General features: G+C 47.5%; 12 protein-coding genes across 12 annotated transcripts; 7 read left to right on the top strand and 5 right to left on the bottom strand.

Moving 5' to 3' along the window:
- Nucleotides 1-7: 7 nt before the first annotated feature.
- LY89DRAFT_490577 (alpha/beta-hydrolase) lies at nt 8-1,512 on the top strand. The gene is made up of 2 exons (XM_018207896.1): nt 8-473; nt 524-1,512. Exons 1-2 carry the CDS (start codon nt 204-206, stop codon nt 1,460-1,462), a joined length of 1,209 nt encoding a protein of 402 aa, XP_018073799.1. The 5' UTR covers nt 8-203; the 3' UTR covers nt 1,463-1,512.
- A 342-nt stretch (nt 1,513-1,854) lies between these two features.
- On the top strand, nt 1,855-3,121 carry LY89DRAFT_581570 (NicO-domain-containing protein; the record flags this gene model as incomplete). Its single annotated transcript, XM_018209117.1, has 2 exons — nt 1,855-2,629; nt 2,688-3,121. 2 exons carry the CDS (start codon nt 1,855-1,857, stop codon nt 3,119-3,121), a joined length of 1,209 nt encoding a protein of 402 aa, XP_018073798.1.
- Nucleotides 3,122-3,678: 557 nt separating this feature from the next.
- LY89DRAFT_683281 (putative NAD dependent epimerase/dehydratase) lies at nt 3,679-5,003 on the top strand. Its single transcript, XM_018214672.1, has 2 exons — nt 3,679-4,015; nt 4,061-5,003. Exons 1-2 carry the CDS (start codon nt 3,775-3,777, stop codon nt 4,870-4,872), a joined length of 1,053 nt encoding a protein of 350 aa, XP_018073797.1. The 5' UTR covers nt 3,679-3,774; the 3' UTR covers nt 4,873-5,003.
- A 1,545-nt stretch (nt 5,004-6,548) lies between these two features.
- Nucleotides 6,549-7,586, bottom strand: LY89DRAFT_731841 (uncharacterized protein; the record flags this gene model as incomplete). Its single annotated transcript, XM_018219624.1, has 4 exons — nt 6,549-7,013; nt 7,104-7,193; nt 7,243-7,366; nt 7,495-7,586. 4 exons carry the CDS (start codon nt 7,584-7,586, stop codon nt 6,549-6,551), a joined length of 771 nt encoding a protein of 256 aa, XP_018073796.1.
- A 2,475-nt stretch (nt 7,587-10,061) lies between these two features.
- LY89DRAFT_490469 (uncharacterized protein) lies at nt 10,062-12,071 on the top strand. Its single transcript, XM_018207893.1, has 2 exons — nt 10,062-10,531; nt 10,585-12,071. Exons 1-2 carry the CDS (start codon nt 10,255-10,257, stop codon nt 11,697-11,699), a joined length of 1,392 nt encoding a protein of 463 aa, XP_018073795.1. The 5' UTR covers nt 10,062-10,254; the 3' UTR covers nt 11,700-12,071.
- Nucleotide 12,072: 1 nt separating this feature from the next.
- On the top strand, nt 12,073-15,112 carry LY89DRAFT_490483 (uncharacterized protein). The gene is made up of 7 exons (XM_018207895.1): nt 12,073-12,366; nt 12,416-12,830; nt 12,879-13,080; nt 13,134-13,165; nt 13,218-14,535; nt 14,587-14,768; nt 14,867-15,112. Exons 1-7 carry the CDS (start codon nt 12,254-12,256, stop codon nt 14,903-14,905), a joined length of 2,301 nt encoding a protein of 766 aa, XP_018073794.1. The 5' UTR covers nt 12,073-12,253; the 3' UTR covers nt 14,906-15,112.
- A 616-nt stretch (nt 15,113-15,728) lies between these two features.
- Nucleotides 15,729-17,785, top strand: LY89DRAFT_490473 (Bicupin, oxalate decarboxylase/oxidase). The gene is made up of 5 exons (XM_018207894.1): nt 15,729-16,521; nt 16,575-16,695; nt 16,749-17,117; nt 17,169-17,310; nt 17,362-17,785. The coding sequence occupies exons 1-5, from the start codon at nt 15,887-15,889 to the stop codon at nt 17,493-17,495; spliced, it is 1,401 nt and encodes a 466-aa protein (XP_018073793.1). The 5' UTR covers nt 15,729-15,886; the 3' UTR covers nt 17,496-17,785.
- Nucleotides 17,786-18,540: 755 nt separating this feature from the next.
- LY89DRAFT_545211 (uncharacterized protein) lies at nt 18,541-18,828 on the bottom strand (the record flags this gene model as incomplete). The annotated part of the gene is made up of 1 exon (XM_018208234.1): nt 18,541-18,828. A coding segment is annotated over one exon (288 nt), but the record flags the coding sequence as incomplete, so codon positions are not given.
- Nucleotides 18,829-22,641: 3,813 nt separating this feature from the next.
- On the bottom strand, nt 22,642-23,237 carry LY89DRAFT_706177 (uncharacterized protein; the record flags this gene model as incomplete). The annotated part of the gene is made up of 1 exon (XM_018217504.1): nt 22,642-23,237. Exon 1 carries the CDS (start codon nt 23,149-23,151, stop codon nt 22,642-22,644), a length of 510 nt encoding a protein of 169 aa, XP_018073791.1. The 5' UTR covers nt 23,152-23,237.
- A 362-nt stretch (nt 23,238-23,599) lies between these two features.
- Nucleotides 23,600-25,009, top strand: LY89DRAFT_706176 (uncharacterized protein). Its single transcript, XM_018217503.1, has 3 exons — nt 23,600-23,754; nt 23,816-24,121; nt 24,206-25,009. Exons 1-3 carry the CDS (start codon nt 23,662-23,664, stop codon nt 24,986-24,988), a joined length of 1,182 nt encoding a protein of 393 aa, XP_018073790.1. The 5' UTR covers nt 23,600-23,661; the 3' UTR covers nt 24,989-25,009.
- A 283-nt stretch (nt 25,010-25,292) lies between these two features.
- On the bottom strand, nt 25,293-26,826 carry LY89DRAFT_683277 (NAD(P)-binding protein). Its single transcript, XM_018214671.1, has 3 exons — nt 26,307-26,826; nt 25,804-26,172; nt 25,293-25,714 (listed from the first exon to the last, which is right to left on the bottom strand). Exons 1-3 carry the CDS (start codon nt 26,656-26,658, stop codon nt 25,413-25,415), a joined length of 1,023 nt encoding a protein of 340 aa, XP_018073789.1. The 5' UTR covers nt 26,659-26,826; the 3' UTR covers nt 25,293-25,412.
- A 41-nt stretch (nt 26,827-26,867) lies between these two features.
- LY89DRAFT_731831 (uncharacterized protein) lies at nt 26,868-27,933 on the bottom strand (the record flags this gene model as incomplete). The annotated part of the gene is made up of 3 exons (XM_018219623.1): nt 26,868-27,134; nt 27,188-27,495; nt 27,567-27,933. 3 exons carry the CDS (start codon nt 27,931-27,933, stop codon nt 26,868-26,870), a joined length of 942 nt encoding a protein of 313 aa, XP_018073788.1.
- Nucleotides 27,934-27,964: the final 31 nt, after the last annotated feature.

Here is a 27,964-nt window from a genome sequence, read left to right as displayed (position 1 = left end):
AACATTCAGTCAATATTATTCACGCACATAAGACGATTTGACGGGCTTGGCAAATGTGGAGACCTTCTAGAAGCTGACATGAAGGTTCGGCACTTTTCCGAGCACTGAGTTCAGAGTCTGAACTTTGAACTTTGAACAGTGATTGTCGCAAGACAAATCTGGTGATTTGTTGCAATTGCTTGATTCCACTGCATTTATCCGTCATGCAGCTGTTGGCAGTCCTTCGTTTTTGTAGTCTGGCTATTGCTGTCACTGCAATTGACTGTAGTGGTATTAATGGCATCAAACCTCAATGCTTTTCGGCCGAAACGGCGTACAAGCGGGATGTATTCTGGGTCGGAGGGAAATACGTCAATGCAGCGATTGGACTTTTGACATATGATCAGATATATGTTGAAAAGTTAACACCAAATCAAGGCGTCAAAAAACCGTATCCCGTGGTCTTGTTCCATGGCGGCGGAATATCTGGAGCAGTAAGTTCTCATGCATAAGAAGAAGAGAGAAAAGCTGACACAGTTTCCAGACATGGCTGAACACACCAGATAATCGCAAAGGTTTCACTTCCATGTTCTTGGATCAAGGATATTTGATTTATATTATCGACCAGAGCTCCGTTGGAAGAGGCACGCAAGAAGACCTCGTTGGGTATCCTTTGCGGATTGGTAGCACTTCCAATATCACTGAAGTGGGGTTCACGAATCCTCAAGCTGCTGATGCATATCCTCAAAGCCAACTCCACACTCAATGGCCTGGTGCCGGCGTGCGAGGAGATCCTGTATTTGATGCCTTCGAATCTGGATTTATCCCTCTGACCTCGAACAATACCCGCCAAGAAATATCGATGAGAGCTTCGGGTTGCGAACTGCTAAATCTTATCGGTCCATCGTTCTTGGTTTCTCATTCGATTGGAGCCGTCCACCCAATCTTGCTCTCAGACGAATGTCCATCTCTAGTTGCTGGGAACGTGAATCTTGAGCCAGGAAACATCCCGTTCGAATCCTACGTAGGCAATGCGACTTCCTCCGTTGGACGAACGGCAGCTCGACCATTTGGTCTCACTGTCACGAACCTGAATTACGATCCTCCAATCAGTAACTACACTGACTTGATAACGGAGACGGTGGGAGAAGACACTCCTGCATCTCGATCATGCATCCAACAATCCAATTCGACGTCCAACTACACTATTCACAACCTTCCGAATGTAGCCAAAGTCCCTTATGTAGCGTTCACTGGGGAAGCTTCTCCGCATGCGACCTATGATCATTGCGTAATCCAGTATCTGAATCAAATTGGAGTAAAGACAGATTGGGTTAAACTCGCAGATGTTGGCGTCCATAGGAATGGCCATTTCGGCTACCTTGAGCTGAACAATGTTGCGTATTTCAAGGTCGTGGAGAAATGGATTTCAAAACGTGCGAACGTTCTTGGAGGTAACGAGTGGAATGACTGGAAAGAGTAAGACTTCATACAGTGGAATTGCGCATATAATAGTATCAATTTGTACATGGTGTTGTTAATAAAGGGGTTTGAAGACTTGCATGACTGTCAATCTCAGTCGCTAGAGGAAGTCTCTGCACAGAGAAGACCCGAGGCTACCAGCGAAATGAAACTCCGAGAAGAAAATATCGCGCAAGCAAGTTGAGGGTTCATACTTGCGAAGTGGTGATTGAGATAGAGAGAAAAGAGAATTGAAACTTTTCCTGACAAAACAAAATATACCCACTACGGCAACCTTTTCAAACTCAGTTGGCAAATAGAGGGACATTTGGACCCCGCCATCAAGGTCCCCATTTTCGAATTCAGAGCATCTTCGTTGCTCAACATATCTTCATCCGCCCTGCATTGACAGCAATGGCACCTCTGCCTTTGCGCAGACCAGAATGGCTGAAGTCCATCGTCGCTCGACTGCCTCCACAACTCCGCTTCGTCCCATTTCCCGCTGTTCGAATCATATCCCTCCTGATTCTCGTCAATCTTGCTATCTGGGCTATTGTAGCCATAGTCTTACGATCACACGCATCATTATCTTCTACAGCTCTCCTTTCATATACTCTCGGTCTGCGACATGCTCTAGACGCCGATCATATATCTGCCATTGACCTTATGACCCGACGACTCGTTGCAACGGGCTCGAAACCAGTCACTGTTGGAACATGGTTTAGCTTGGGGCATTCAACAATTGTGATTATAACATGTATTGTGGTTGCAGCGACTAGCGGGGCATTGGAGAAAAGGTTCGACGGGTTCCGAAATATAGGAGGCATAATTGGGACAGCTGTCAGTGCTGGAGTTCTGATCTTGCTCGGAATCGGCAATGCTTGGATATTGGTGAAGCTTGTCCAGCGGTTGAAGGTTGTGTTAAGAGAAGAGGTAGATGGTGATCGAGAAGCTGCGAATGAAGGTGCCGTTGCGGGACTAGACCTCGAAGGAGGAGGCATAATGGTCAGGCTCTTGAAGAAAGTCTTCAAGTTCATTGACAGGCCTTGGAAGATGTACCCTCTGGGTGTGCTGTTCGGACTTGGTTTTGACACCAGTAGTGAAGTCGCCTTACTTGGTATTGCTAGCATACAGGGTGCGCAAGGGACCAGTATTTGGTTGATCCTTATCTTTCCTGCTCTCTTCACTGGTACGCTTGCCCTTTTTTTTTTGGAATGCAAGTGTAGGAAATGACTAACTGTCTGCAGCGGGCATGTGCCTTCTGGATACCACCGATGGAGCATTGATGATGACGTTATATACATCTACTTCTTTGGCACGGGATACCATTGCTATCCTTTACTATTCCATCGTCCTGTCAGCTATCACAGTCATGGTGGCTATCACGATTGGGACCATCCAACTCCTCTCACTTGGTGCGAACTACTCTAGTGGGCGGTTCTGGGATGGAGTGAACAATGCCGAGGACCATTTTGATATCATCGGTGGATCTATTTGTGCTGCTTTCGTTGTCTTTGGAGCCGCATCTGTTGTGTTTTATAAACCGTGGCGCCGAAGGGTAGATCGTGGTCGAAGAACACACATTGTCGAAACAATAGAGTTAGAGGTTGAAGCGCAAGATTCGGACAAGAAAGAGGGCGAAAAGGACGCTGCAAACGTTGCATCTCGAGAGTGGGAGTAGACATCAGACAGGACCTGCTATCTTGGTACGGTAATGAGCGAAGTCTCCAACCAATAGTCTCCTCCAATCATTGCAGGATGTTTCTGATGCCAGATTCATGTCGGTATATAACTGTAAGTCAGTATTATACTAGAGTAGCTAATAGTCTAGAAAATCTCTTCATTGAATAACTCCTCGGTAGGCTTTTCTACAGCCGAATAAGTCCGTACGAGGCTTTATACATGAGCCTGGATGGATCTTCGAGGTGTCGTATGTTTTGCATAGTAATTGTGACTTGGTTGCGTCTTTCAACATGGCTGAAATGCATGTGGCATTGTGATTTTGCAATATTGTACTAATCATGCGATCACTAATCAATCGACCCTAAGATGCGGACGCTGGCGGACTGCGGCGGACTTAATGCATGTTACCAAGCACTTCTAGCCAATCATATAGGATTATTGTCTAACTGTCAATCAAAGAATTACGGGCGAAATTCAAGGGCGGTGCGAGAAGCTGATTAATGCAGGTTGTAATACGTGAAATTTTGTTATCCCTTTCAGGTAATAATGAATACGCCAGACTTACATCGCAGTATTTAAACTCCTCGTCCCTTCTCACAAACAACGTCCAGACATAATATTTCCTTGCACAGTAAACCAAAATCATTCAAGATGACTCTCCCAACCACAAAGAACCAAATTGTGCTCATTAGCGGAGTCAATGGCTACATTGCTTCAGTAACTGCGAAAGCTTTCCTGGAAGCTGGCTATTCTGTTCGAGGCACCTCACGATCCAAAAGCTCAAGTGAAGGACTTCTTAAAGCTTTACCCCAGTACGCAGAAGCCGGAAGACTCCAGATTGTTGAAGTGAAAGACATCACCATTGATGGAGCATTCGACGAGGCTGTCAAAGGTATTTCTTGTCCAAACATCGAAAGAAATAAACTAACAATGCGAGGTGTTCATGCGATTGCTCACATGGCCTCACCCGTCTCCTTCCACTTCACAGACCCCGACCCAATCATCAAAGCCGCCCTTCACGGCACAAATTCAATCCTTGCTTCGGCTCTCAAACACGGCTCTCCCACCCTTCAACATGTAGTGATAACTTCCTCTATCGCAGCCATAATATCAACCAAAGAACCACCCTACGTCTACACAGAAAAAGACTGGAACGACGAATCCGAAGCCGAGATAGCCCGTCTCGGTAAACAGACTCCGGGCTCGCACATCTATCGCGGCAGCAAAGCCGTAGCTGAGAAAGCATTTTGGAAGTTCAGAGACGAAAATCAACCGGGGTTTACGATGACGTCTATTAATCCTGCGTTTGTCTACGGACCGCCAGCTGTGTTGCCGGAGGGACCGGAGAAGATTGCCGAGACGGTGAAGCCCGTCTATGATATTCTTGCTGGGAAACCCCTTCCTCCCCCTATGGGTGGTTCAGGGGCTTTCGTTGATGTAAGAGATGTGGCTGCTTTGATGGTATTGGCGGTAGAGAAGGGGAAGGAGATGAACGGTGAAAGATATATAGCTGCGGCAGGGATTGGAGGTATGCAGCAGATTGCGGATATCTTGAATGAAGGCTATCCACAGAGGAAAGGAAAGATTGCGGTCGGAGAACCAGGAAAGGGGTATGAGCCTGGATTTGGTTTTCCTAAAGAAGGGAGTCGAATTGACAGTGCGAAAGGTAAAGGAATTCTGGGGAGGGAGTGGATTGGGTATAAGGAATGCGTTTTGGATGCTGCGAAAGAGTTCGAGAGGTATCTTTGAGCGTGGAGGAGTTGTTAGGGAGAGTTCAGTCAAGCTCTTACGTTGCAATATAGAAGGATTAGGTAGAAAATGATAGAGAAATCGTATGCTTATGAGTAATCTAAGCCGCGTTCGCCATCATACCATGCTATACCATCTAGGCACGCCTGCATTTCCTAAAAACCAGAAAACAACCAAAATTTCAAAGCTCTATCCGCTACAACTCGCCCGACTTGTGACCATTCTCAAAGGTGATAATCCTCAAGGGTGATCGTCCTCTCAGGTGACCTTTCTCAAATGTGAAGATCAAGTGGCTTTAGACGCAGAACCGGACCCGGAAGCTTCTGAACCCTTTGCAGCTCCCTTTGCTGACTTTGACTTGTCCTTTTTGCCATCGGATCCTTTCGAGGCCTCCTTTCCGGCCGCACCCTCGTCTTTCTTCTCCGCTTCTGGAGAAATAAGCAGCCAGAAGGGTATGTAGGTTTTGTCGTCTGCCATCTTATCTTCTTCCCTAGCTGTATCTGTTCGTAAATCTTCCCTGTCTGGTGATTCGATGAGGTGTGGAGGTTGGCTAAGGGCATCATTAGCATTTTTCTTAAACAAGTCAATAATCAACTTCGTAGTCCAAATGATCCGTTGAATTCGTTCTTAAGATTGGTTTGATGTTCCATTCGGCATAGTTGGAATTCTGCTTCTTATTTCATTTCTCGGCTTTTCGCTTCTCTCGCGCTTTCAATTCTGCTCCCCTTGGGCTTTTCATCACCCAGTACCGGTCGAGGACTTTGCAGAAATGAGGTGTAATGAAGGGTGAATACGTGCCTTGATGAGTTGACCCGATTTGTAGAAGGTTTCTCTCGTTCTTGTGGAAGTGTTCTTCGGTGATCAACTTGAGGATGCTGAACGCAAAGGATACTCGAGCTTCTTATATAGATAAGAAATGTTTTCACACGCTGGCATACACTCAGGATCAAAATTCCCATTCAAGAAATGAATCCCTCGAAAATGCCTTTCTCTACCATTCAACCCAGCTCTCGATACCGTTTTGATGCTATTTTGCGCAATTCTGCCCAGTATAGCCTAGCGCCCGACCTCGCTTCTGAATCCAGGGGTTCATGATGAGGAGATCGGACCGTATCGTTGTAACTCTCAAACTTTGGAAGAAATTGACATTGCTTCAATTCCAATCTGTTCAAAGGGCGAAAATAATGTGAATGAAGAATGCTTCGCCGACGCTCATTGTTGAACCTCAGCTTCTTATATCTTACGCTCGAAAGCGCATTTTGGCCCGAAAGGTGCTAGCGCATCTACAAATACGGCCCGCGATCTCTCTATGATGATCGTCAGCAGGCTGAAGACAAGGGACTGGTAAGCTTAAGTTATTTCCTTGTAGAATATATCAAGATCGCCACTTTACTGCGATATGCAGCAAAAAGACTAGAAATGCTTCTGTGCCTCGGAGGTGCATGTTCCGCTGACACCCTGTGGAAAACACGAGTGAGGCTGAATGGGGCTGTATTTCCCAATCATCGCATTTGGTCCCCGAAATGTCTCATCATGGACGCGTTGCGACTTTAAGAGTCTGGTACTATCATCCATGAAGTAAGCTGCTGTACAATGTTCTACAAACGCCGGACATTCCAATTCGTCAATTCATCGCCTTGTCAGTGTCGTAAATCCGTAATGTTTGCCTCCAACAATCAGTAGAATGCCAAAGTTCTTTCCTCGCCACATCCCTTACATTCAGTAGTAACCTCATAGCCATCGCCCTCTTCTCTTGGGCCACATTCCTGGCATAGTTCAGGAGCCATAACCTCCATCGGCCTGGTAGGATTCTCCAGCATCAGCAAATAGATTTCCGCTTGAAAGTCCGGCACCTCCTGAGTCAATCTGAAGAAACCTGGCTTATGGGGACCATTCAACATATTTCTCAGCTCAGAAATGCCAGCGTCAAGAGTGGCGAGTCGGAGCTCCGGATTCTCTCGTGTAGTTGTCTCATAGATCGACCGGACAGCAGCGAAGAATATTGTTGGTTCATTGACGTAGTTATTGAGGTTATAGCGAAACTTCAACACGGCGAGGGACTTTAGGCCAGGAATAGAAAGATCGACGGCGAGATTGAAGATTGAAATGTGGAGCGGAAGTGAAAAGTGGGGGGCTGAATCCTGTTGTAAAAGTTAATACAAATGTCCCAGGAATGGCTGAACATTCTTTTTATAAACTTTCCAACAAAAGGAGAGAACAGGAATGCATACCTGAGTGGTGTAGTTGGAGCCGTAAAGGTATTCCATCATCATCGAAACAGCCTCGTAGTCGTACTTATCAAGGCGGAGAATATTCGGACTCTGCCATGACAAATCAGCTTTCTCCTTTAATAAAGATATGAAGTATTACCTCAGCAGCCATAATCATCGATTCCAGGACTGAAGATTGAGAGCATACAACTACTCGATGGGCGCTCCAGCTTTGGTTACCGTGCGTGATGGTGAGGTCCGAAAACTTGCCCGAAGCCAGTGAGCTATTTTGTGTCAGCACTGTTTGTTTACTTCGAAGCAAACACCGCGCAACTTGAACCTCGACAGTCCGGTAGCGATGAGGACAGTAAAGAATACGTCTAATGTGTCAGACAAGGGAGGGAGCGCATACCTTTGAAGAGCCTCCATAGGGTTGTGAGCAACTTGCGTTGGTGCTGATGTGCCCTCAGACGAGGTGGAAGAAGATCCGGAAGCCGAAGACATGATCAAGCCCCTTTCTTCTGCGTACTTGAGTTCTTGTAAGAGTTGGTCTTCCGCTTCGTCGTTGTGGATTTCAAAAAAGTGTTGTGGTCGCTGGTCTTGCGCGCGTTGTTGTTGTTGTTTGTTTGTTCGCGATTCTCGCCTGACGTCGAAGTCGAGATGGCGAGACTCCGATTTTAGCTGCGCGATACTACCCATGACTCAACAACAATTTCAAGGTCAAATTGAAGAGCGCGGTGTTGGAACTACGAGAATTTGGTCAGACGGTCCCTAACATCGAAAGAAATCTGGATCAAAGAATGATTTTCGAAACTTCGGCTTCATAATCCGGTGGTGCTGCAGAATCCGGAACAGTGAATCTGAAAGCCGCAAAATCACACCGAACAATATTCGAGGCGCTGGATTTTCTCTCTTGTGTATCTCGCAACCTTGGGACAAGCGGATCTAAATGAGTTTTTGGACTAGGTACTCACGAGTGAAGACTCTTTCCACAATTCCCATTCGTTTTGGCTCCAAATTTCCATTGATATTCTTTCCCCCTTCACCTCGCCGCACAAGGTTACTCTACAAACCTCAGAGTTCACACAGTGGCAAAAAATATGTCTTGGAAAAACTCGAGAAGCATTTTTATGTGCTCTTCATAATAGCTACTGCTGTCGGCGTCTTTGAGCAGGTGAACTTGAAAGAAGAGCCATTCACTCGACAAACGTGTTTCAAGGCGCTATGGACAAGTGAAGAGGAATGTATAAAATCAGAAGAGCGAAAGAATGTCAGGTGGTTTGTCGGGCAGGTACTGTTCCTCGGATTGGGATTGGCATTCGTGGAACAAACAAGCGAGGTAGATACATAGGTAATAATGTCTGGTTGCCGGACGATCACACTACCACCGTGGCCTGTAGAAATGTTTTGGATCGAATCCTGATAAGCAATGGACTGAATCCTGATTATTGGGAGATGCGCATCGATCATGGGCCTGGTAGGGATGAACACTTGGCCCTGAAACTCAAGTTTTGTTGACGATTTTCAGTTACACTTATCAGGTTAGTGAGGATTAGTCGAGATCTGCTAACGTCGACTAAGAGGGTGACCGTCTCCAGTGGTCTATTTCCAGCGTATGAAAATGAAGATGGACAAGCCGTAGATATTAGTTCACAAGTGATGACAATCAGGGAAGCCTTCGCGCCTAAATTATTGCACAGTCTAAGTCGGTCCCAGATGCTCGTGCCTCCATCGACGGCTGCCATGGGTTCCCTTTGGATGATGATAGACTCGAGAGGCTGGATTTTAGGGATTCCATGTCTAGTGTAGCACTATTTTTGCCGCAAAGAGCAATCTGAGATTGAGAATACGCTGCAGACTGAACGCTTCGACATGACTTTGGTAGCAATGGCCAAAGCAGGATTCGATGCAAGTCGCGGTGTTGGACTTTTGGCCAGAAGAGAAGAATGGCTGAAACAAGCCTCGTTTATCAAGGTTGGTTTCTCCTCTCGTTGAGGTTAGATGCTAAGACGTTACCGTGGCAGGAACTTGAGAGCCAAGTATTCAGGAGGTTGAAAACGGTATGCTTAGGAACTGTGAGATTTTGGTATCATTGCTGACCCTGCTCAAAGCGTGACAAGATTACTATCTTGGAAAAGAAGCGTCGGGCCCGAGGAATTATGACAAAGTACGGGAAAGCGCGGGTACCCGAGAATCCTGTGCTTCTTCCGTTAGAGATTCCCGAAAGCCTCGATAGAGATGATCGAATAGACGCGAACGTTGTGGAAAGCATATGATTTGGCTTTTTGATCTGAGGACATCAAACGATGAAATGGCAGGTACAGTACAAGACTAGAGATGATTGCCAAAAAAAAGAAAACAAAAACAATGCAAGCTCCACTCAATAATGAAAGGTCTCAAGCACGTTGTGATATATTTGGCCTTGAGATCCCTCTTGATATCGTTTTGAATGAAAGTATGCGCCTAAACTATTTTCAAATTTGCAAGCCAGGACTAAGTTCGCCAACGTTGTTCAGCCTGTTTGAAATTTTCAATTAAAGTAGCTACGGTTCGGCTCGAAATTTTTCTTGAGCGTGTAAATCGACAGTCCCGTCTTTGCCTGGTGCCACGTGAAAACAAAGCACGTGATGATTAATAAGATTCATAAGAAGCATGAAAAGTAATTGGAATCTTATCCGAGGCAAAATGATATTGTGGATTGATGATATTGAGGTACTGAGGTACTAAGGTTTGTTAAGGATGGGCGGAAAATAGCGAATCGGGTGTCGACATCTTGCGTAAAATGTGGCTCATCCTGTGGCTGAACGCCGAACATTACAAAGCAATGCATAAAGCAAACCCTCGGCATTCCTTTGTACACACCCTCTTGCTGCAAGATCAGCTCTATTCACACTTTCATCTCGCTATCCGCACAAGCGAATGCCGAAGAGGCACGAGTGCGGCGTGAGTTCACATCTTCCTAGCACACGTCAGATGTATTGTAAATCTTCAAGCAATTTGGACAGGTTATCAATTGAGACACATCAAAACATCTTCTATAGTCAGACCGAATTTTCTTTCGAGTGTGCGGCATCCAGACGGCGTTTATTTATCCTCGAACGCGCCCCAGGAGAGCAAAACTCAGGCACACTTTTTCGCATTTAAGAGCTTCAATCTATTCATAGAATTCGACATGACTGATGAAATCCGTCGACGTGCAGCTTGCGACAGATGTCACTCCCAGAAGATCCGTTGCCCTAGACAGCCAGGGCAAGTTGCATGCAGTCGCTGCGTTAAATCCGGATCACGATGCAATTTCAGCCCATTCAGACAGAAGAAAAACCCCAATGATGATGGATCCCCTGGAGGAAGTGTCCCTGAAGACCGTGTTTTGACTAGTCCACGGGACGCAACTAGACCTCTGAGCACATATGCGGCTCCCAAACGGCGTCGGGTAGATCTAGAGCCAGGCAGGTCTCTACAATATTTTGATGCATGAAGTGAGACAATTAACTTTGAGTAGGTGCTTCAGAAGATCAAGTAACCACAAACGCAAGTCAATCATACGAGCCCTTTAATGTTGATGATATGGGTCTCGATTGGATGCAAGACTCATATCCAACGTCACAAGATGTTGTGGATCCAACATTGAGTCACATATTTCCGCTCCCAGAGGGAACCGGAAGTCAAGGAATTTTCTCTCTTATGGATTACGACCCGAATCCCATAGTGCAACTCCGCAAAGAACTAAATCTCACTCGGTCACTCCACAAAACATCACATTTGTTGCCGAACCCAGAGTCACGAGCTCAGATCATCCCCATTGCCCCAAATATGTGGATACCAGGAAATCCAGTCATTGAGACCGCATCCGTTGGCGATTGTGTTCAGAAGCTCTCACAGCTAAGTGTAGACTTGTACCAACACAGTCTAACACTGCCGCCAATGTCCATCCATGATCCAGAAAATGCTGATGAAGATGGGGCTATGGAATCTGGTTTAAAGGACTATTCTCAGTTCATCCTCGAGGAAACTTTTCGTCTTACTCAAGGCTTGATTGATATATATCCAACATTTCTATGCACATTCTTGAACCACGTCCCTAGTCAAGGATCGACTCCGCCTTTCTGGATGGACACGAGCCCTTCAGAAAGCAGCAGTGCTAGTCCTGAGGATTCTGGAGAGCCCGTAATACCTCAACAGCCGAGACCACCTCTTGATCACAGCTCCATATTGCTCATACTGTCTTGTCACACTCGAATCATCGAGATCTATGAGACATTGTTCAAGCATATGGATGTTTGCATGAGGCAAAAAGGGATTCCATTGAATAGTCGGCAGTCAAACATGAAAGTCCCAACACTCTCGATTGGGACGTATACCCCGCCTCCCTCTTCAGCTATACCTATGCAGATGCTTCTCTTGATTCAATTTGCCTCGCAGTTATTCAACTATGCGGAAGACCTGGCTCTCGAAATTGAAGGGCATGACGGTGGTCGGAAGCCGGTAGCAAGTGAGGATACGACTTTGGCTCTGACTCGAGCTGCGGCTGCCAATGTGAAAGACCGAGCAAGTCATATGGCTCAAGAAATTGGGACTATGAGAGGTCTGATGCTGCGTGCGGGAATATTGGCATAGAGTCGTCTCTTGTCGTCAAGGACAATTCCTGTGACTGTACAGTAGTTGAATGATGGCGGCTTTCTTACGTGAAAGCGCTGATTCATGTATTCCGACTTGATGCTTGCATTTGACTCAAGGCTATCCATATTGGATGAATTTGAGACGACGTAATCATCGCAAGTGTTCGTGAATCTTCAAGGAAGTCAGATCGAGCAGCACCATTGTGAGTCACGTGACTGTAATGATCCGCGTTGAGTTACTTGCAAGACAAAAACATGGAGACGAGGATTGGCAGCTTGGGTCAGATTCAGTCAGTATTGTAAGATCATGAATTGTGTCTTGGTTCCTTGTCTCAACGGACATTCAGCGGAGGCTCGGACGATCACTAGCCACATCCGTTGAGATGGAAGTCATTGATTGGCTTGCGCCACTCGGATGGTCCACACTTACGTCCGCCTCTCACTTCAATTCACCACAACATCTGCTCAAAATGCATCCCATCCTCCGAACTTCCTTCTTTCCTCCATCCAGACCTCTAAACCACCAGAGAAATATACAACACCACAGCGGATATGGCAACAATGTCCGGGGACTCGACCATCCAGGCTGAAAATCCACCGCCAAAGAACCCCAGTCGACAGCGGTTCAAGCCACAACTGTCCTGCACGTTTTGCAGAAGCAGGAAGTGAGTGAACCTTGCCTTGGACTTCTCTTTACTATTCTGATTCGTCCAGGTTGAAATGTGACAGAACAATGCCATGCGAGAACTGCGTCAAGAGAAATTTGGCCTCGTCTTGTACCTATGTACATGCTGCACTAGTGCGAGACAAAGCTCAAGTCCAAAAAACCAACCAAGCACCCAAAGATGTTCAAAGCCAAGTCCGACGCCTGGAAGAGCTGGTCATCTCTCTGATGAACAAGACGAATCAGGGAGAGTTGCCGTTAGGAGTTCCAGATCATGTGACGCCCGATCATTCCTCAAGCTCTAGCGATCAAGTTGCCGATAGCATAGAGGACGATGAGGGAGGGAGTAATGTTCCGAATCGGCAAATGAAGAACACTGCTCTCTCCTTTGGCCGTATCACGATAGGCGAGGATGACCGAGCAAATTATGTTGGCAGCAGCCATTGGACTGCAATTTTGGACAACGTAAGCTTCAGGTGTCACTAAGATTGCGGATTCAGCTGACAATTTTAGATCGCAGGTCTGAAAGACCAACTTGACATTACTGATGATCCACGAGAAGAGACAGACACCGTACCAGAAGTGCCTGGTCCAGATCTTCTTGTTGGTTCAGTCAAAGCTGCATCGAGGGCGGAAATCATGGCCTCCCTACCTCCCAAGGCTATCTCAGATAGACTTATTGACAGGTACTTCCAGACTGCAGACATGGGATCTTGTGAGTCTTTTCAATCTGAACCCTTGAATTTCGTCACTAAAGCTGGGATTTAGCCATGCTTCATGGACCAACATTCATGAAGGAGGTACGTATGTATGGTGCTGCTACTTGGGGACAGAGTTTGATGATTCATACAGTATGAAAAATTCTGGGAAGATCCAAAATCATTTCCGATCATGTATATCGGGCAGCTATACGGAATATTTACTTTGTCGGTATTTTATGAAGTGATTACTAAATCACCTTCGAGCTTGGCGGGAATGCCACTTCAAGATCCATCCGATGCTGTTGCGATATATCGGGAAAAGACCATCCAATGTCTTGTACTGGGCAATTACACAGACCCAGGACCATACACTGTGGAAACTCTTTGGCTTCATTACATCTCCGCTCAGTTCCGATCTCCAGATGCGCTTTTTGGAGGATGGATGATCTTCTCCCTTGTCATTCGAACAGCAATGCGACTTGGATATCATCGCGATGCGTCACACTACCCTAACTTGTCCGAATTCAAGGGAGAGATGCAACGTCGGCTTTGGGCTACTATTGTTCATCTTGATCTTCAGACTTCTCTGCAAGTTGGCCTTCCAAGGATGATCAGAGAAGGAATGTATGATACGGAGGCACCTCGAAATCTCATGGATGAAGACTTCTCCGAGATGAGCACGGTGCTCCCACTTCCTCGACCAGATCACGAGTTGACAGCTGTCGGGTGTGCGAATATCAAGCACAGGCTCACCAAAGTCCTTGGCATGATTGTAGACCAGGCCAACTGGACTTGTCCAATCTCATACGAGATGGTCATGAAGCTAGACAAGCAACTCCACGATGCTCATCGCAGGACACCGCCATCTCTCAGAGCTGATAGCATCAACGATCTGCTCAACGGCTCACCCGTCCAGAGGTTTCGGAAAGCCACTTTGGACCTTATCTTCCAAAAATCTCGATGCATTCTCCATCGCAGATTCTTCTTCGTATCCAAAACCACGGGGGAGTATCCATATCCGTACTCAATGAAGTCGTGCATTGATGCTGCGATGAGAATTCTTCAAATGCAACTACTCATGCACGAAGAATGCAGGCCTGGCCGAACGCTGTATGAGCATAGGTGGCGGACGTCGTCTCTCATGTCCCAAGACTTCTTGCTTGCAGGTATGCTTATCTGCCTGCATATCGGCCATGGCATCACGAATAGCCCATCCAAACAAGGAGAACCCCAGTCAAACGGAATTCGGTTGAGATGGTCCCGAGCGGAAATGCTGCAGGCTTTGCAAGCATCTTGTAAGGTCTGGGAAGACGCAGCACCTACTTCCAAAGAAGCTGCCAAAGCTGTGAAAACATTGAAAGCTATGTTAGCAAAAGTAGCAGGAAGCCAGCAGCCAAGTCCAGCGGTTGATGCCAAATCAGAAAGTCCTTCAAGAGGTTGGGCGAACTTTGCGGCATCACTATCGACAGGTATGTTTTCGGGGCATCTCCCTGATTCGAAGATTACTCACATGGAATAAGGTTCTGATCCATTCACGGGATCAACATCAGATCTGCAGACTGACGCTGGCGAGCCAGTCCTTTCGTCATCTTGGGTACCAGTGACTTCTCCACACCTCAATGCTTCGCTTGAAGCGGGTAGTGGTAGTCAGCCTTCTTTCGACAACAACATTGGGAACTTGGGTCTTGAAACAATGGACTGGGTAAGTGATGTCACCTTCCCTCTCTGAAATAGCTGAAATTTGCTCCCCTCGCTTGCGGATATATGTTAATCACCTAAGTCTTAGGAGCTATGGGATAGTCAAGTCTACAATACCAGTCTTGGCGATGCCCCGACTGAGCTTTGGAACTTTGATTCCAACATCAGCTTGGTAGATCCAAATCTAAATTCAGAAATGTGGGACCAGCAGCTTTGAGCCTGAAAATAGATTGTGAAGAAGTGTGCATAATGCAGGGGGTCCGTCGATATGATTGGCGTTCAACTCGGTTGATCCTGGTGAAACGCCAAGGATCCTGGGGAAACAGAGCACGGCATATCGCTTTCAACGGCCGCGATATAACGCCGTAGACAGCGAACCCTCTCCGAAGCCAAACCCTTGATGCATTGCAGGTAACATTGCAGAATAAACAAGGATCAATGTGTGGTCAGACCGCTTTTATCCAATATGTAAGCGAGCTTTCTACAGTCTCGGTGCAGACACCCACGTGTGTGTAAGCGGCGGAACTAATAAGAGAACATGGCTCGGCGGCAAGATGCGAAAGCTTCTCACAAATTGGCAAAGCTTGTTCCAGAACAATTGGCAACTCTCTCCACCTGGTCACTTCAGTCGAAAGGGAACGAATAGGATCTCCCCACTTCATCATAGCCGCTTGACCCTCGTCATTACCCCGCATGGAAGTATGCTTACCTCCACGCTTGTACTTTTGTACCTCGATTTTCAGCTTGGTCTCCAACACAAACCGAGTTTTCTCCCGAGCTATCACCGAGCCTTTATACAATTATAGGATGTATCTATGCTTCTTGGCAAAAATTGTACATCATCTGCCTCGAATGTACCCCGCGCACGATGCACAAACAGGCACCAGGGATCACACCAAAAGGTCCGAGAAGAAACTAACTACGCTGCATTGAGCTTGTGGTCCGATGGTTGCCAGCTTCCGGGGTGGTACAAGAGAATTGTCGACAAGATCATCGCGAGATGAGCTTCGAGAGCTCGGAGCATAAGAGGGGGATATGTCTCCTCACCTACCATGCTTCTCCACCGTCATCCGCATCTCTCCTCAAGCTTCTTGAAGCTCGGCCAAGTGTCAATTGATTATAATGCCTTCTCAATCGTGCTCCAGACTGCTCGGCACTTTGCTGGCAGTCGCAAGCCTGCACCACATTGCGCTTGCAGCTCCTACTGGTAGCTCAACGGCTCCAGTAGCTACCAATCTCCTGGGCTTTAGTCCCTCAAATACGGTCAAGAACGAGGATACAGATAATATACAGTATGCTCTTGCGGCAGGTCAAACGGACACCGGTACCATTGGAGCATTCCTCGACTTTAACAACGTCGAGAATCCCCAACCTATCCGTGGGACCAAAGGCGGAACGGACCCGGGACCAAGAACTGAAGCATACGATCTGCTGAATCCCGACAAACTCGCGCCGCCAGGAAGTGACCATGGCAATGTCAATAACGCACAATGGCCAATGGGTCTCAGTCACATGAAGCTCGGTCTTGGCAGAGCAGGATGGTCTCGACAGCAGAACATAGACAATATCCCTACTGCGACGGAAATGGCAGGTGTGGACATGAGACTTGAGGAAGGTGCATACAGAGAATTGCATTGGCATAAGGCTGCTGAATGGTCGTATGTTTTGAACGGCAGTGTGAGAGTTGAGGCCGTGAACGAGGATGGGCAGACGTTCGTGGATGATTTGAATGCTGGTGATGTTTGGTTCTTCCCACCGTAAGTCGACCAGTTATTATACCACGAAGAACTTAGAGTTGATTGTTAAATAGCGGCGTACCACACTCTCTCCAGGGTTTGAAAGGTGGTGTGGAATTCTTGCTTGTCTTCGATGACGGCAGTTTCTCCGAGGACAATACTTTCCTAGCGTCGGAACTCTTCGCAACTCAGCCAGTAAGTAATCTCCCCTCCACGCCCGGAGATACTTAACTAACCAAGAACTACAGAGAGAAGTCCTCTCCAAGAACTTCGGCGGCCTTCCTCTCTCCGCCTGGGCGAACATTCCTCCCGGCGAACTCTTCATCTTCCCCGGCACAGACGCGCCGGCCGATATATCCGAGCAGAACATAGTCGGCTCAGCAGGTCTCGTTCCCACGCAGCAATCATACACATACCATTCTTCCAAAGCAACACCGAATCACGTCACAGCAGGTGGGACGGTGACAATCATTGACCCGCTCGTGTTCCCTATTGCGAGCGAATTCTCAGCAGCCATTGTGACGGTCAAGCCTGGAGCGATCAGAGAGATCCATTGGCATACTTCAAGCGATGAGTGGAACTTCTTCATTGCGGGAAGTGCTAGGATTGGAATTTACGTGAGTAAAAGCCTATTACCTCTTGGCCAATGCTAATATACAAATCCGCAGGCTGCGCAAGGAAACGCGAGAACATTCGACTACCACGCGGGCGACACTGGATACATCCCAAAATCCATGACACACTACGTTGAGAACGTTGGCCAAGATGACGTTATCTTCATCGAAGTGCTGCAGGCTGATCATTTCTCTGGTATGACTCTCGATCCCAACTTTTGCGATGGAAGGCACTGACGTGAATCAGATATCTCGGTCGGACAATGGGTCGGTCTTCTGCCGCCACAAATCGTCATTGATACGCTGAATCTTACCAATGAGACCGTTAGTCAGTTCAAGAAGGAGAAGCAGTATATCGTGCAAGGAGATGTTGTTGCTTAATGTATTATCTGAGTTCTGCCTTGATCAAGCGTTCTTCTGATCTCTCTATCTTCTTTGTGTATACTTATCAACTGAATTTTGGTTTTATGCTTGGATTGAAGTATCGTTGTGTATGCATGTAAGCATGCAGGCATGTCAAGTGATAACAAATCGCCAAGTCAGGTACCGATATTTTCATGTGAAAATGTCCCAGACCTTTTCCGTACATTCTAATCAACAATCAACAGAGTGATTTATCGACAGAGGGATTTATCAACAGAGTTATTTAGAACGTGGGAGCACGGTAAAATGTTAATTTCATCGATGTAAAACCATGCCATTCAAGATTACGGTCGTCTACTAACGATCAACATTTAAATATCATACCTTCTCATCCACTAAAACATCCCCAAGATGGCAGCTTGTATACTCTGCAATCTATGTCCTCATCACCTCGCAGAAACGAACTTCAGTCACTTCATTCGGAGCCCGAATTGTTGTTGTGACGATTACTCTTTCCACCATTACTGGGTCTTCTCGAACTCGAAGGATCGTATCTTGAGCTTCTATCTCGGTACAATGCAGTTTCATCATCGGGTCTTCACGAAACCTCAGAGCGATATGTCAAGCTGGGATCTGGGTATCTCGAAACCGAAGGATCATATCTGGAGCTCATATCTGAAGACCTTAATGCTGCCCTGATCGTTCTATCCTCAGATCTTTCCGAGATCCTAGAGAGAGGCGTTGAGCTCTGATTGGGGTACCTCGAATTCCTCGACCTTTCTGCTTCTGCAGCTCTCCTCGAGAACTCAGAGCTCGAGCTCTGATCCGCTCGTCTCGAAGACGAAGAGCTTCTACCACCCGACAGACGTGGTGATTCGTCTTCGTAATCACCCGCATGCCTCGAAGCATGCCAACTCCTTCTCGTAGGAGAAGGGGCTCGATAATTCGCCTCCAACCAACTCTTCCCCGCCACATCCGTCTCCCCAATATAATCCGTCGCAGCATCCGGTCTTTGATCTTCCCCCGCATACCACAGCAAGCCCGGCGTATCTTCGTTACTCTCATAATACGGACCCCACCTTTCCGTCTCCAGGTCCCCTCCAATCAGATACACCCCGCCCTTATTCTCCGCCATCAAATCATCCGTCACGAAGTGATGCTCGCCTTTACAATGATATCCTCCCTTGACACGCCTCCAGGAAAACGCATCAGGACAGGCGCCCGTCAATCTCAATGTCTTTGCAGCCCATTCTTCTTGTTCCTTCTTCTCGGGCCCGTGCATGTCCTCGATCATCGGCTGTCGACTGGCCATCTTCTCGTCTTTCGGGTTGGTGTAGACGCTCTTCACGCTCGCTGGTGCGAGGGACTTGAAGGCCATGGCCGGGTGTGCGGTTTCGGGGTAGGTTTTCTGAATCATGGGGTTGTTCTCGTATTCGGTCAACTTTACCAAACCGCTCTTCTTGGGTGCTCCGGAGGTTGGGCGGATAGATTGTGCGGGAGTCTGGGAGGGCTTCTTGGATGCTGTGACGGGCTTTTCTGCAGCTTGGGAGGGTTGTCGAGAACTCTCTTTAGGAGGTTTGGACTCTGCCTTGGGGGTTGAGGATAGTTTCTGAGACGCTCGGGTTGACTGTCGTGACTTTTCCTTTGGGGTTTCGGGCTCTGGCTTCGGAGCTATGGAGCGTTTCTTGGACGGCTGTCGAGAACCTTCTTTGGGTGCTTCAGGCTCTGGTTTTGGAGCATTCGATGATCTCTGAGACGCTCTAGCTGATTGGCGAAGGCTTTGGGCCTCTGGAACTGGCGCGGGTCCGAATACCATGCCCTCGATGAACGTCCGATCACTGCTTCCGATGGGAGACCGTTGTGAAGGTTCTTCGTATGGCTCTTTACCCGTATATTGGGATGGTCGTACGGGGTCAAGTGCCATGGACAGAGAAGATCGTGGCGTGTTAGAGGCTTCGCTATGTCGGCTGGTGGCGCGAAAAGACATTTCTCCTTGAGCTGGTCGTGATGGAAGTTGTTGGCTGAATGGCTTAGGTGCCTCTCTAGCTCGCTTTGAGGGCTTCTTGTCTGAATCCATGATTGAAAGATATGTTCAGAGAGGTGGGGGCTTGGAAGTGTAGAAATGTAGAAGAATGTTCTGCTCTGCGAAAATACTCTGCTTAGGAGGCAAGGCTTCCTTATGTAACAAGATGTCGTCGCAAGATTTGTTGAGCTTGAATGTCCCGCTATCTCTTAGTGATTCAAGAAACCGCTTTCTCAGAGTCAATAACCCATGGATTTGGAGTCAAAAACGGTCGAAATCCTTGCCCAGCGCATTCACAGAGAGTGAAATGAGTAAGTCATCGATCACGTGTTTTCGTCAAAAATAGGGGTGAATGGGAATTCGGCATCTGCAGCTCATAGAACATCCAAACGACAGATATTTTGAGTTCCATATTGTCTAAATCTGCTGGGAACATGCAAAACGCACTTATCGGCATACTATGTGCTCACCGAAATGCCTTTTGTGTTCCTAGGAGCGGTAGATGTGGACGCAGTATTTGAGTCACCAGCTACAGGGATATATCACACAATGAAAGGAAGATGGAGTATAGAGAAGAGTAGAATCAAGACGCCTCTGAGATGTCTCCATCGCCCCGTTCCCTCACCTCCGGCTCACCCAAGTCGCGACTTCTGCGAGACAAATATGGTCCAAGTCGGGAACAGTAATCCCAAGCACCAAAATCCTACGTTATCGAAGCTTGAGCTCGCCCGCAACCGGATCGTAATCACCGAAGACCACTTCTCCATTCTTGTATATGACACCTAGGACATTGGCAGGCCGCTCTCCGCCTCCATGCAGGAATGCTGTAGGATCTTCTATGCGTATCCTCTCCCAAAGGCTCCACCAATCCTTCCAGGACATCAGGACATGCCTCCCTTGCCTTTTCGATCTGTTTATCACTGACGAAATGATGTCCATCCTCAGAGATGCCACCAGCGATGTCTCTCCGGTCCCATTGGAATTCTCCCCACAAATGCTCGCGCGCCTTATGTATGTCTCGCGCACCCATCGATCCTGTTCTTGCTTATCTGTCGCAGAGAGATCTTTGTATTGGCTTTGGCGCGCAGCCATCTCTAGGTCTCGTTTCGTTGTGAGGATACTTTTGGTGCCTGGTGGGGGGCTTGATCTCCTATGATCTAGGCTTGCGATGCTTGTATGAGGCTCTACAAGCTGTAGATTCAGTGTTGAGACATGCGTGTCGGACGCACCTGGGGAGGACTGAGTTCTTGATACCGATGGCCTCTCTCAACCGCGGCGACTTTTGCATAGCGTTTCGCCAGACATGCTGAGCTAGTCAGACATTTGGACTCCAGTGATTGTCTACCTTTTCCGGACTATAAGATTCTCTCGTCTTCTCCAGATGACGTGGTCGGCTTCTCGATAGTTGGAGATTCTTCATGACATGCTTCGACTGTGGACTTCTGATCCGTTTGACATCTTGTCTATCCTCTCAAAGGGTATTGCAAAATGTTGGATGGGTTTGGAGTTGAGTGTAAGCTGGTTCTTGAGAAAGAAAGGTATGACGGAAGAGGCCAACCTGGAATCTATCATAGCATAGAGCAGCCTGGGTGAATCACGGGGAGTGTGCATGGGGGAGTATGTGGACTGCTATACAGATGACTGAATAACCCGAAAGAGTTGGCACTACATGAGTCGTTGTATTCACTTCTTTTTGTCTAACTCGGATGAGGATATCAGGGTTAGAGTGTTCTGGCTGTAAATGATTTGCTCAGTTGATGAACTTCTCTGTTGATGATTTTCTCCGTTGATACTTCTCCCTGTTGATGATTAGGCCGTTTCGATGATTGTCGCAATTATACAAATATGTGGTAACGGGAGATAGAGGTGAATGTCACTTGAGTGGAATAGCTAATGGGATTCCCAGGGCATGTTGGCAAGTAGCGGTTGTAGATTCCTATTACTCAACACGGAGGTTTATAGTACTCGAGGAAAGTCAAAGTTTTCAGGAGGGTCTCTTTTGAAGTACTTATAAGTTGAGGAGATAAGATGTTAAAAACCAACCGTCATTGGTGAAGATCGAAGAAACTGGAACATAATGAATATCTGTAGTTCAAGTACTTTCAAAAGCCGTCCGAAGAAATCTTCCCCGATGGATGATGTAGGTTGTTTTCATTCTCATGCACGAATGGATGTATTCAGCTCAAGACAAAGTGATACATTTCCAAGAAACAGGTGTAATCGCATTCGTCGGACTACGTAAGCGAGCCCCTTTACCCCTGTACTAGCAAAACTAAGGGCTTCACTCAAAGCCGAATATGTTTGAGGACTTTGTCCAGGACAAAATTTTACCCAACCCACCAGATCCTGACACTGATATTGAGACTTAAGATGGTGACGATCTATACGTTCTCCTTTCTCAAAATCGCTTCGTCCTAGGCGCGTAGTACAGCTGATCCTTGCCAAAGGACTGAACGAGTAGGATTGGCTACTTCCTAACCCTTTTCTGGAGATCCTTCCAAGCAATATGCTCACTATGCCCCACGAATACCTCGCTCTGAACTCAAGGATCGTCGTGGCAATATTGCTTTAATGATAGCAGCTCCACGAAGATTTCGTACGACCGTCTAACAACTCTAAGAGTCTGGCGCCAATCCCGGACACAGTCAACTACTCTGCTAGATCCACCCTGTTCATGATCAAGAGTTGACTGAAGATCGCGACGAGGATTAATGATGATCATCAGTACGCTAGGATTGCAAATTGTGTCCCCATGCTCCCAGTGTCCCTGGCTCTCTTCGAGCCATCAATTCACCGACAGCAACTTTCCAAGCTTATCGGTAGCCAGCTACAGTCAAGCCGCCATTCATGAGATTTAATTCTTCGCGTCTGGATACTATAACGATGAGTAACACTCGGAGAGACGTAGGCACAATTAGTGAACTACGAACAGTGAATGATGGACTTTGGGTGTTCTGTCTTTGCACAGTGTTTTAGTATGGAAATTCGGTTGCATTGCAATGGATGATTGGACGTTGCTGGTAAATCCCTTTTCAAATTTGTACTTATGAACAATCTACCCGCATCTGGAAAACCGTGCAAACCAATTGTGACTTTCTTCCGCGACCATAAGGGAAGCGAAAAGGGGGCGCTCCGTCGCATTCACTTGCCCATCTCACTGAAATTTCCCCCAATGATGCTATAATCACCTTGCACCCAAATAGACTTTATCAACAGGTGCTTGAACTTCCACAGCCCGTCTGTGTCCCTAATCAGATCTCCACGGTACAAGCTACCGCCCATCAGATCATTCTGAGCCGGCTCCATTCCCTTACCCGCAACGAAGTGCTGCGAGAGCACTGTAGCCGTCAAGCTAGCCTCATGTTGCTCGGCGGAAAGAGCTGCCACTTTCATGTGCACACGCACATTGGAAACCATGTGCGTCGTGTCAACGCTGAAGATGAGAGCAAGTCCCGTTGCATGGATCTCGGGTAGTCCTGTCATGGAGCGACCGTTGACTTCAAATACGCCGTCTGGCATGAAGCTCGAGTCAAATAGGTCTTTGTCGTTTGTATCGAAGGCCATAACGCACCGGTACATCGCATCGACCACTGCTTCGTGGCCAGTCATGGGTGGGCTGAGTACCGCTGGGAGTGAGAATGGGGATGTCATGCTGGGTACTTTGTCTGAGGAGTCTATGATGGGCCTCCGGGTGACTTCTGTAGAGGGAGTTTGAAAGTGGACTATGGTATTTTCTCTTGGTAGTGAGATTAGAGAGAAGGTTGAGGATGATGGAGGCGAAAAAAAACTCGGGATTAAGCAGAGATACTGCACTTTCGAGGAGGACCGCTTGGTACTTAAATACACGCCGGCACGCCTTGCAGAACTACATGACCTTCGACTTTTACGTGGTCTTTTCAATGCGTGTAAAGCCCTTAATCTGTTTGATATGAGCTAATGTTGATGTTTGGACGAGTTGGAGGTATCAGCCAATCAGAGACTTTTACAGCCGATTTATGGCTAGTGCGACGTTCAATAGCCGAAAGTGGGTTAGCGTACAAAAGCTCTCTGGTGCGAAACTAGTGTCTCGTCCGGCTCCACCTGCATGCTCTTGTCATCCTTTCGAACTCCACCAAAACCCATGCGGTCACGGTGTCCACGGTAATTGATAATAACTCAAGGATGGCTTCAGCTTGCCCGAAAGAGACTTTGAAGCGCAGGATCATGCGGAGGTCGCGATTTGGGTGCCGAAATTGCAAGCTCAGAAAACTCAAAGTAGGCTTGGATAACTCCTCCCCATAGCATCTCGTTAATCTTACCGACTATGAAATCTCAGTGCGACGAAGGCAAGCCTCAATGCAAGAGATGCAGCTCGTTCGGAATATTATGCAATTTCAAGTCTAATGTCCCTGATCTGCAGTCCGTTGCCGATGACTCCGTAAGGTCACTGGTCGTTCCAGATAGAGTAGCTCTTCAGCCTCCTCCAACTAGTGCTATTTGGACATCTGATGCATCGACATCCTATCAATTAAACGCAAAGTGCCAAGACTTTGTAACCCGGTACTTGGGACGAAGTATTATTACACCAGATGACCCCAGCATGAGAGAAGTTAATGGCAAGCTCTTGTCATTGGCTTTCACCGTAAGTTTTATCCTTCTTATCCCTTGAAGTTTGAGCCGATTTATCTGTTACAAGACTCAACATCCGCTAATATATGATTTGCAGCACCCATTCTTGATGCACGCCTCTCTAGCTGTGGCACTTGCGTATGACCGCCATCTGAATAGCCCATCAAGCTCTTGTCGTACTGAAGAAGAGTGCTATCACTGGTATCAAAGCACAGTTCTCTTCAACAAACGATTAAGAGAGCCAATTGAAACGAAAGATAAAGATCCAATCTGGGGCACCGCTGCTGCTTTAGCCGTCTTAACCTTCTCGACCCCCGAATCCGATACACCAGAAGAATCATGGCCTCTAAAGCCCTCTGGTCCCTCAGATCTGGAATGGTTGCGCATGAGCAAGGGTAAAATGTCGTTATGGCGCATAGCTGACCCGCTGCGACCGGAAAGTCTATTTCGCGTCATGGCACCCACTTATGCTCAGATGAACTCGCCCCTACCAGAACAAGGTATAGATGGTATAACCAAGGACCTAGCCAGCGTGTGCCTTCTCGACAATTCCTCTACGGCAGAAAACAATCCGTACTTCAATGCTGCTCATGCATTGTCCCAGATCCTGGATCTCCCCGATAGCCAGCTCACGACTGGTCACACGGAACTTTTCACGGGTACCATACGTGGCCCTTTCAAATCTTTGTTGTTGGAAAAGGATCCTGTGGCTCTTTTGTTGCTGTATCTATGGTATCGCAAAGCGGGTCGTAGTATGTGGTGGATTGGGGCTAGGGCTAGAGTGGAATGTCCGGCGATTTGCTCGTACCTACGGCAACATCATGAAGGATATCACGCTGCACATGCGTTTTCCCCGGGAGGGGCTTCCGGGGATAGATAGAGTACAAATGGATTGTTAAGGTATATTGTGACGAGTGCTAGTTGTGAAAGTGAGACGAGGCTATAACAAACTGGGGACAAAAAGGGTTGATGATAATGACCCATGAAATTCTTTTTTGGAATGACTGACACTTGGCTCAGAAACGGAAGCTGAGGATATACGACACCTGAGAACAGCTCGAGAAAACCCAGCAACTGAGATGATCAATAAATGTTGCAAATGGCAGTTGCGGATATGCGTTACTCGAGGAGTCACTTGAGCGGGAGGTCTCAATAGCAGAGGAGATTCAGAGACTGAGGTGTTTCAGATTTTGAGAATTCATGCCAACTGAGGAAAAAGGTTATTTGTAGTTTATCGGTTCCTGTTAGACAAGGAATATCGAAGAGACCAACTTTTCATCGAGCTCTACTACCGGCTCCAAGAATCAATCCTTTTCGAAGATGATGTTCTCCGCCAATGTCTCCCTCAGCGGCCTCCATCCATCCTGATTCCCCCACTTCTTCAGCAGAGCAATCACTTTGGTTTCATCGGTCGACAACCCGAGATATGGGGCATCCGGAAAGTCTACAACAAACTGATGTTGCGGACGGAGTTTCCGTAGAATAGCAAGAAGGTCATTCCAGCTGGCGTGCCGACCCCAAACTTGAAGGCGGGCGTTTTTGACCTCGGGGTCAAGGACTGCCGCCACGTGCACCAATGCAATATCCTTGACGTCGACAACAATGGCTATAAATAATCAAGTTAGAGAACAGATATTCTGAAGATATAGGGAACTGAGAAGCTCGTTGCCCTAGAAAACATATTGAGGAACTCACTAGCAGGAAGCCCGAGGTTTGCAGTCTCGCCACGGAAAAGTTGCGGTACCCACGACCCTGTCGAACGGACGTAGTTTGGATGAATCGGCTCACCGAGAACAGTGCCAGGACTGACGACGTTGGTTGTAAAATGCGGCTTCTTCTCCTCGACGATTTTCCACACTGCCTTCTCGGCTGCAACTTTGCTCGCGAAGTATACCACGAAACCTTGGAAGGGCCCATATGGAGGAGGAGTCCATGCAAGTTCCACCGCTTTCTCATTCCATGAATCTTGGTCCACGTGGATTTTTTCAGATTCAGGGTACGCTGCTGCTGCGCAAGAACTCGTGTACACGAACTGCTTGACTGATGGTTCCTTCAGTGCCGCCACTACCAACAGATTAGTATTGTATTTGTGTCCGGGGCGAGAACCAGGAGAGGTCAGTGTGACAATCAGTATGCAAGGAACGCTGCCCCAATGATAAGAGAGCTCAAGAAATGGGACGAGGAAATATATTGGTTACACATGATTGAAGTGGCGACGGCGACGGTCAGTGGTATGACTTCATTCGGATCAGGACTGAATCCAATAACAGTGGCCACATGAACAATGGCCGAGACTCTCTTGACAGCTCCGTCGAATGCGTGCTCGGCACCGAAGTCCGCTACCTCTACCAGCTCGAAATCGCCAGTGTCTGCATACGACTTGAAGGCCTCGGTCGCAACCCAAGAGGCATCTGAGATATTTCGAACTGTACTGCGGACTTTGTAACCGCGTTCGAGAAACTGCTTGATGATGTGTGATGCCACGTAACTTGTTGCGCCGGTCACCAGGACCAAAGAGCCTTTCGGGATGGTGGTCTTTAACTCTGTCATGATGGTGATTGGATGCACTGGTGTATGTTGAAAGAAGATACGTTGGAAGCGTCGAGGTACAGCAGTTATATATAGCAATCATGTCGTGGAAGGTCGGCAGGACTTTTGTACCATTTGTAGTTGATTTCAAATCTATCAAACTATGGTCTTGCTCCTCATAAATTGGTGGGGCCCTGCATGTTCGAAAAGGGAAGGATCAAGTCTTGGCATCACCCCTCAAGTTGTCTCTCTGCAAGACCACCGCAAGACCGGGGTCTGCCTACGGAGTTGCCTTGATCATGATGTTCCAGAGTACCGGTGGGTATTTCATCGGGACCAGGCGCAGTCCCAAGGAACTCCTTATTAGCTATGAAGCTCTGGACAAGAGAACGGAGAAATGAGCTTAGACCGAAGGTTTTAGCTCCATCATTGAGTTCTACCATCTTAGTAGCTCCGAGCACATGGTTTCGGAAAGTGATTATATTGCCGAGCACCGCCTAGTGTGGGTTGTCAGTCTCAGTTGACGAAACAGTTGTGTTGGTGATTCTACCTCCTCCAGCGCCAGCGCTAGGGCATTGGCAATAGTGCTGCTGTTCACCGACGATGGGCCCCTCAATACAGCTTCTCCAAGTTTGTGGAGGCTCACAAGCTTGTACTGTATTGCTAATAGTCTGTATTTCTGCTCCTGGTCTTGATACAGACACAGATGGCGGCATGCTGAAAGAAAAATGCTGCTCAAGAAGCCTATATCGGTGAGGGCGAGCTGCAGCCAGTCGGACATCATACTGTGGAAACCATTTTCAATACCTTTGAAGAAAATACAATTTTCCATCGTCTCAGGGATGATGATTCGTACGTCTACATCTTGTTAGCAGCTCAACCCGAACCACTACAAGACAGGACTTCAGCTAAAGCACAGGCACACTCACAATAATCAAGCAGAAAGTTCTCTATGGGCGTAAAGGGCTTTACAAAGCTGGAAAAGGGGTCTCTACGATCGGGTGCCAGCAGGCTTACTGGGTCGGACAGAATCTTCGCATCCGATTCAGCACTCCTTCCAACAGACGTGGTCGTGTAAGATTTATCTCCATCATTCACTAAAGATTCCCGGACACCCTGCTTGGCAGTCTGCAGCTGATAGTTCATGGCCCGGAGGCGTCTCGCCCGGGCATGCGTCTCACGGGCCGAATGAGAGCGAGCCTGTCGCCGTGCGGCTGTTGTTGTCTCCTTCGTCTTCCCCGTTGCCGCGCTGGATAGGTTGATGAACTGTATCTTAGGCTGCATACTACCGGACATGGCGACTGAAGCTGTATATTCCTATGAGAAT

Source organism: Mollisia scopiformis, assembly GCF_001500285.1.
Source record: "Mollisia scopiformis unplaced genomic scaffold LY89scaffold_8, whole genome shotgun sequence".
In the NCBI taxonomy this organism is placed as follows: Eukaryota; Fungi; Ascomycota; class Leotiomycetes; order Helotiales; family Mollisiaceae; genus Mollisia; species Mollisia scopiformis.
Note: the sequence above shows the minus strand (reverse complement) of the source record. Positions and strands in the feature narration are given on the sequence as shown.

Coding starts and splice junctions, on each gene's coding strand:
- LY89DRAFT_490577 (XM_018207896.1), top strand. CDS start 204: ATGCAGCTGTTGGCAGTCCTTCGTTTTTGTAGTCTGGCTATTGCTGTC. Junction 474..523: donor GCGGCGGAATATCTGGAGCA/GTAAGTTCTCAT, acceptor CACAGTTTCCAG/ACATGGCTGAACACACCAGA.
- LY89DRAFT_683281 (XM_018214672.1), top strand. CDS start 3,775: ATGACTCTCCCAACCACAAAGAACCAAATTGTGCTCATTAGCGGAGTC. Junction 4,016..4,060: donor ATTCGACGAGGCTGTCAAAG/GTATTTCTTGTC, acceptor TAACAATGCGAG/GTGTTCATGCGATTGCTCAC.
- LY89DRAFT_490469 (XM_018207893.1), top strand. CDS start 10,255: ATGACTGATGAAATCCGTCGACGTGCAGCTTGCGACAGATGTCACTCC. Junction 10,532..10,584: donor TCGGGTAGATCTAGAGCCAG/GCAGGTCTCTAC, acceptor AACTTTGAGTAG/GTGCTTCAGAAGATCAAGTA.
- LY89DRAFT_490483 (XM_018207895.1), top strand. CDS start 12,254: ATGGCAACAATGTCCGGGGACTCGACCATCCAGGCTGAAAATCCACCG. Junction 13,166..13,217: donor GACCAACATTCATGAAGGAG/GTACGTATGTAT, acceptor TGATTCATACAG/TATGAAAAATTCTGGGAAGA. Junction 14,536..14,586: donor TGCGGCATCACTATCGACAG/GTATGTTTTCGG, acceptor ACATGGAATAAG/GTTCTGATCCATTCACGGGA.
- LY89DRAFT_490473 (XM_018207894.1), top strand. CDS start 15,887: ATGCCTTCTCAATCGTGCTCCAGACTGCTCGGCACTTTGCTGGCAGTC. Junction 16,522..16,574: donor GATGTTTGGTTCTTCCCACC/GTAAGTCGACCA, acceptor ATTGTTAAATAG/CGGCGTACCACACTCTCTCC. Junction 16,696..16,748: donor AACTCTTCGCAACTCAGCCA/GTAAGTAATCTC, acceptor CAAGAACTACAG/AGAGAAGTCCTCTCCAAGAA.
- LY89DRAFT_706176 (XM_018217503.1), top strand. CDS start 23,662: ATGGCTTCAGCTTGCCCGAAAGAGACTTTGAAGCGCAGGATCATGCGG. Junction 23,755..23,815: donor GCAAGCTCAGAAAACTCAAA/GTAGGCTTGGAT, acceptor ATGAAATCTCAG/TGCGACGAAGGCAAGCCTCA. Junction 24,122..24,205: donor TCTTGTCATTGGCTTTCACC/GTAAGTTTTATC, acceptor TATGATTTGCAG/CACCCATTCTTGATGCACGC.
- LY89DRAFT_683277 (XM_018214671.1), bottom strand. CDS start 26,658: ATGACAGAGTTAAAGACCACCATCCCGAAAGGCTCTTTGGTCCTGGTG. Junction 26,173..26,306: donor CGTCGCCACTTCAATCATGT/GTAACCAATATA, acceptor ATCTGTTGGTAG/TGGCGGCACTGAAGGAACCA. Junction 25,715..25,803: donor AAACCTCGGGCTTCCTGCTA/GTGAGTTCCTCA, acceptor GATTATTTATAG/CCATTGTTGTCGACGTCAAG.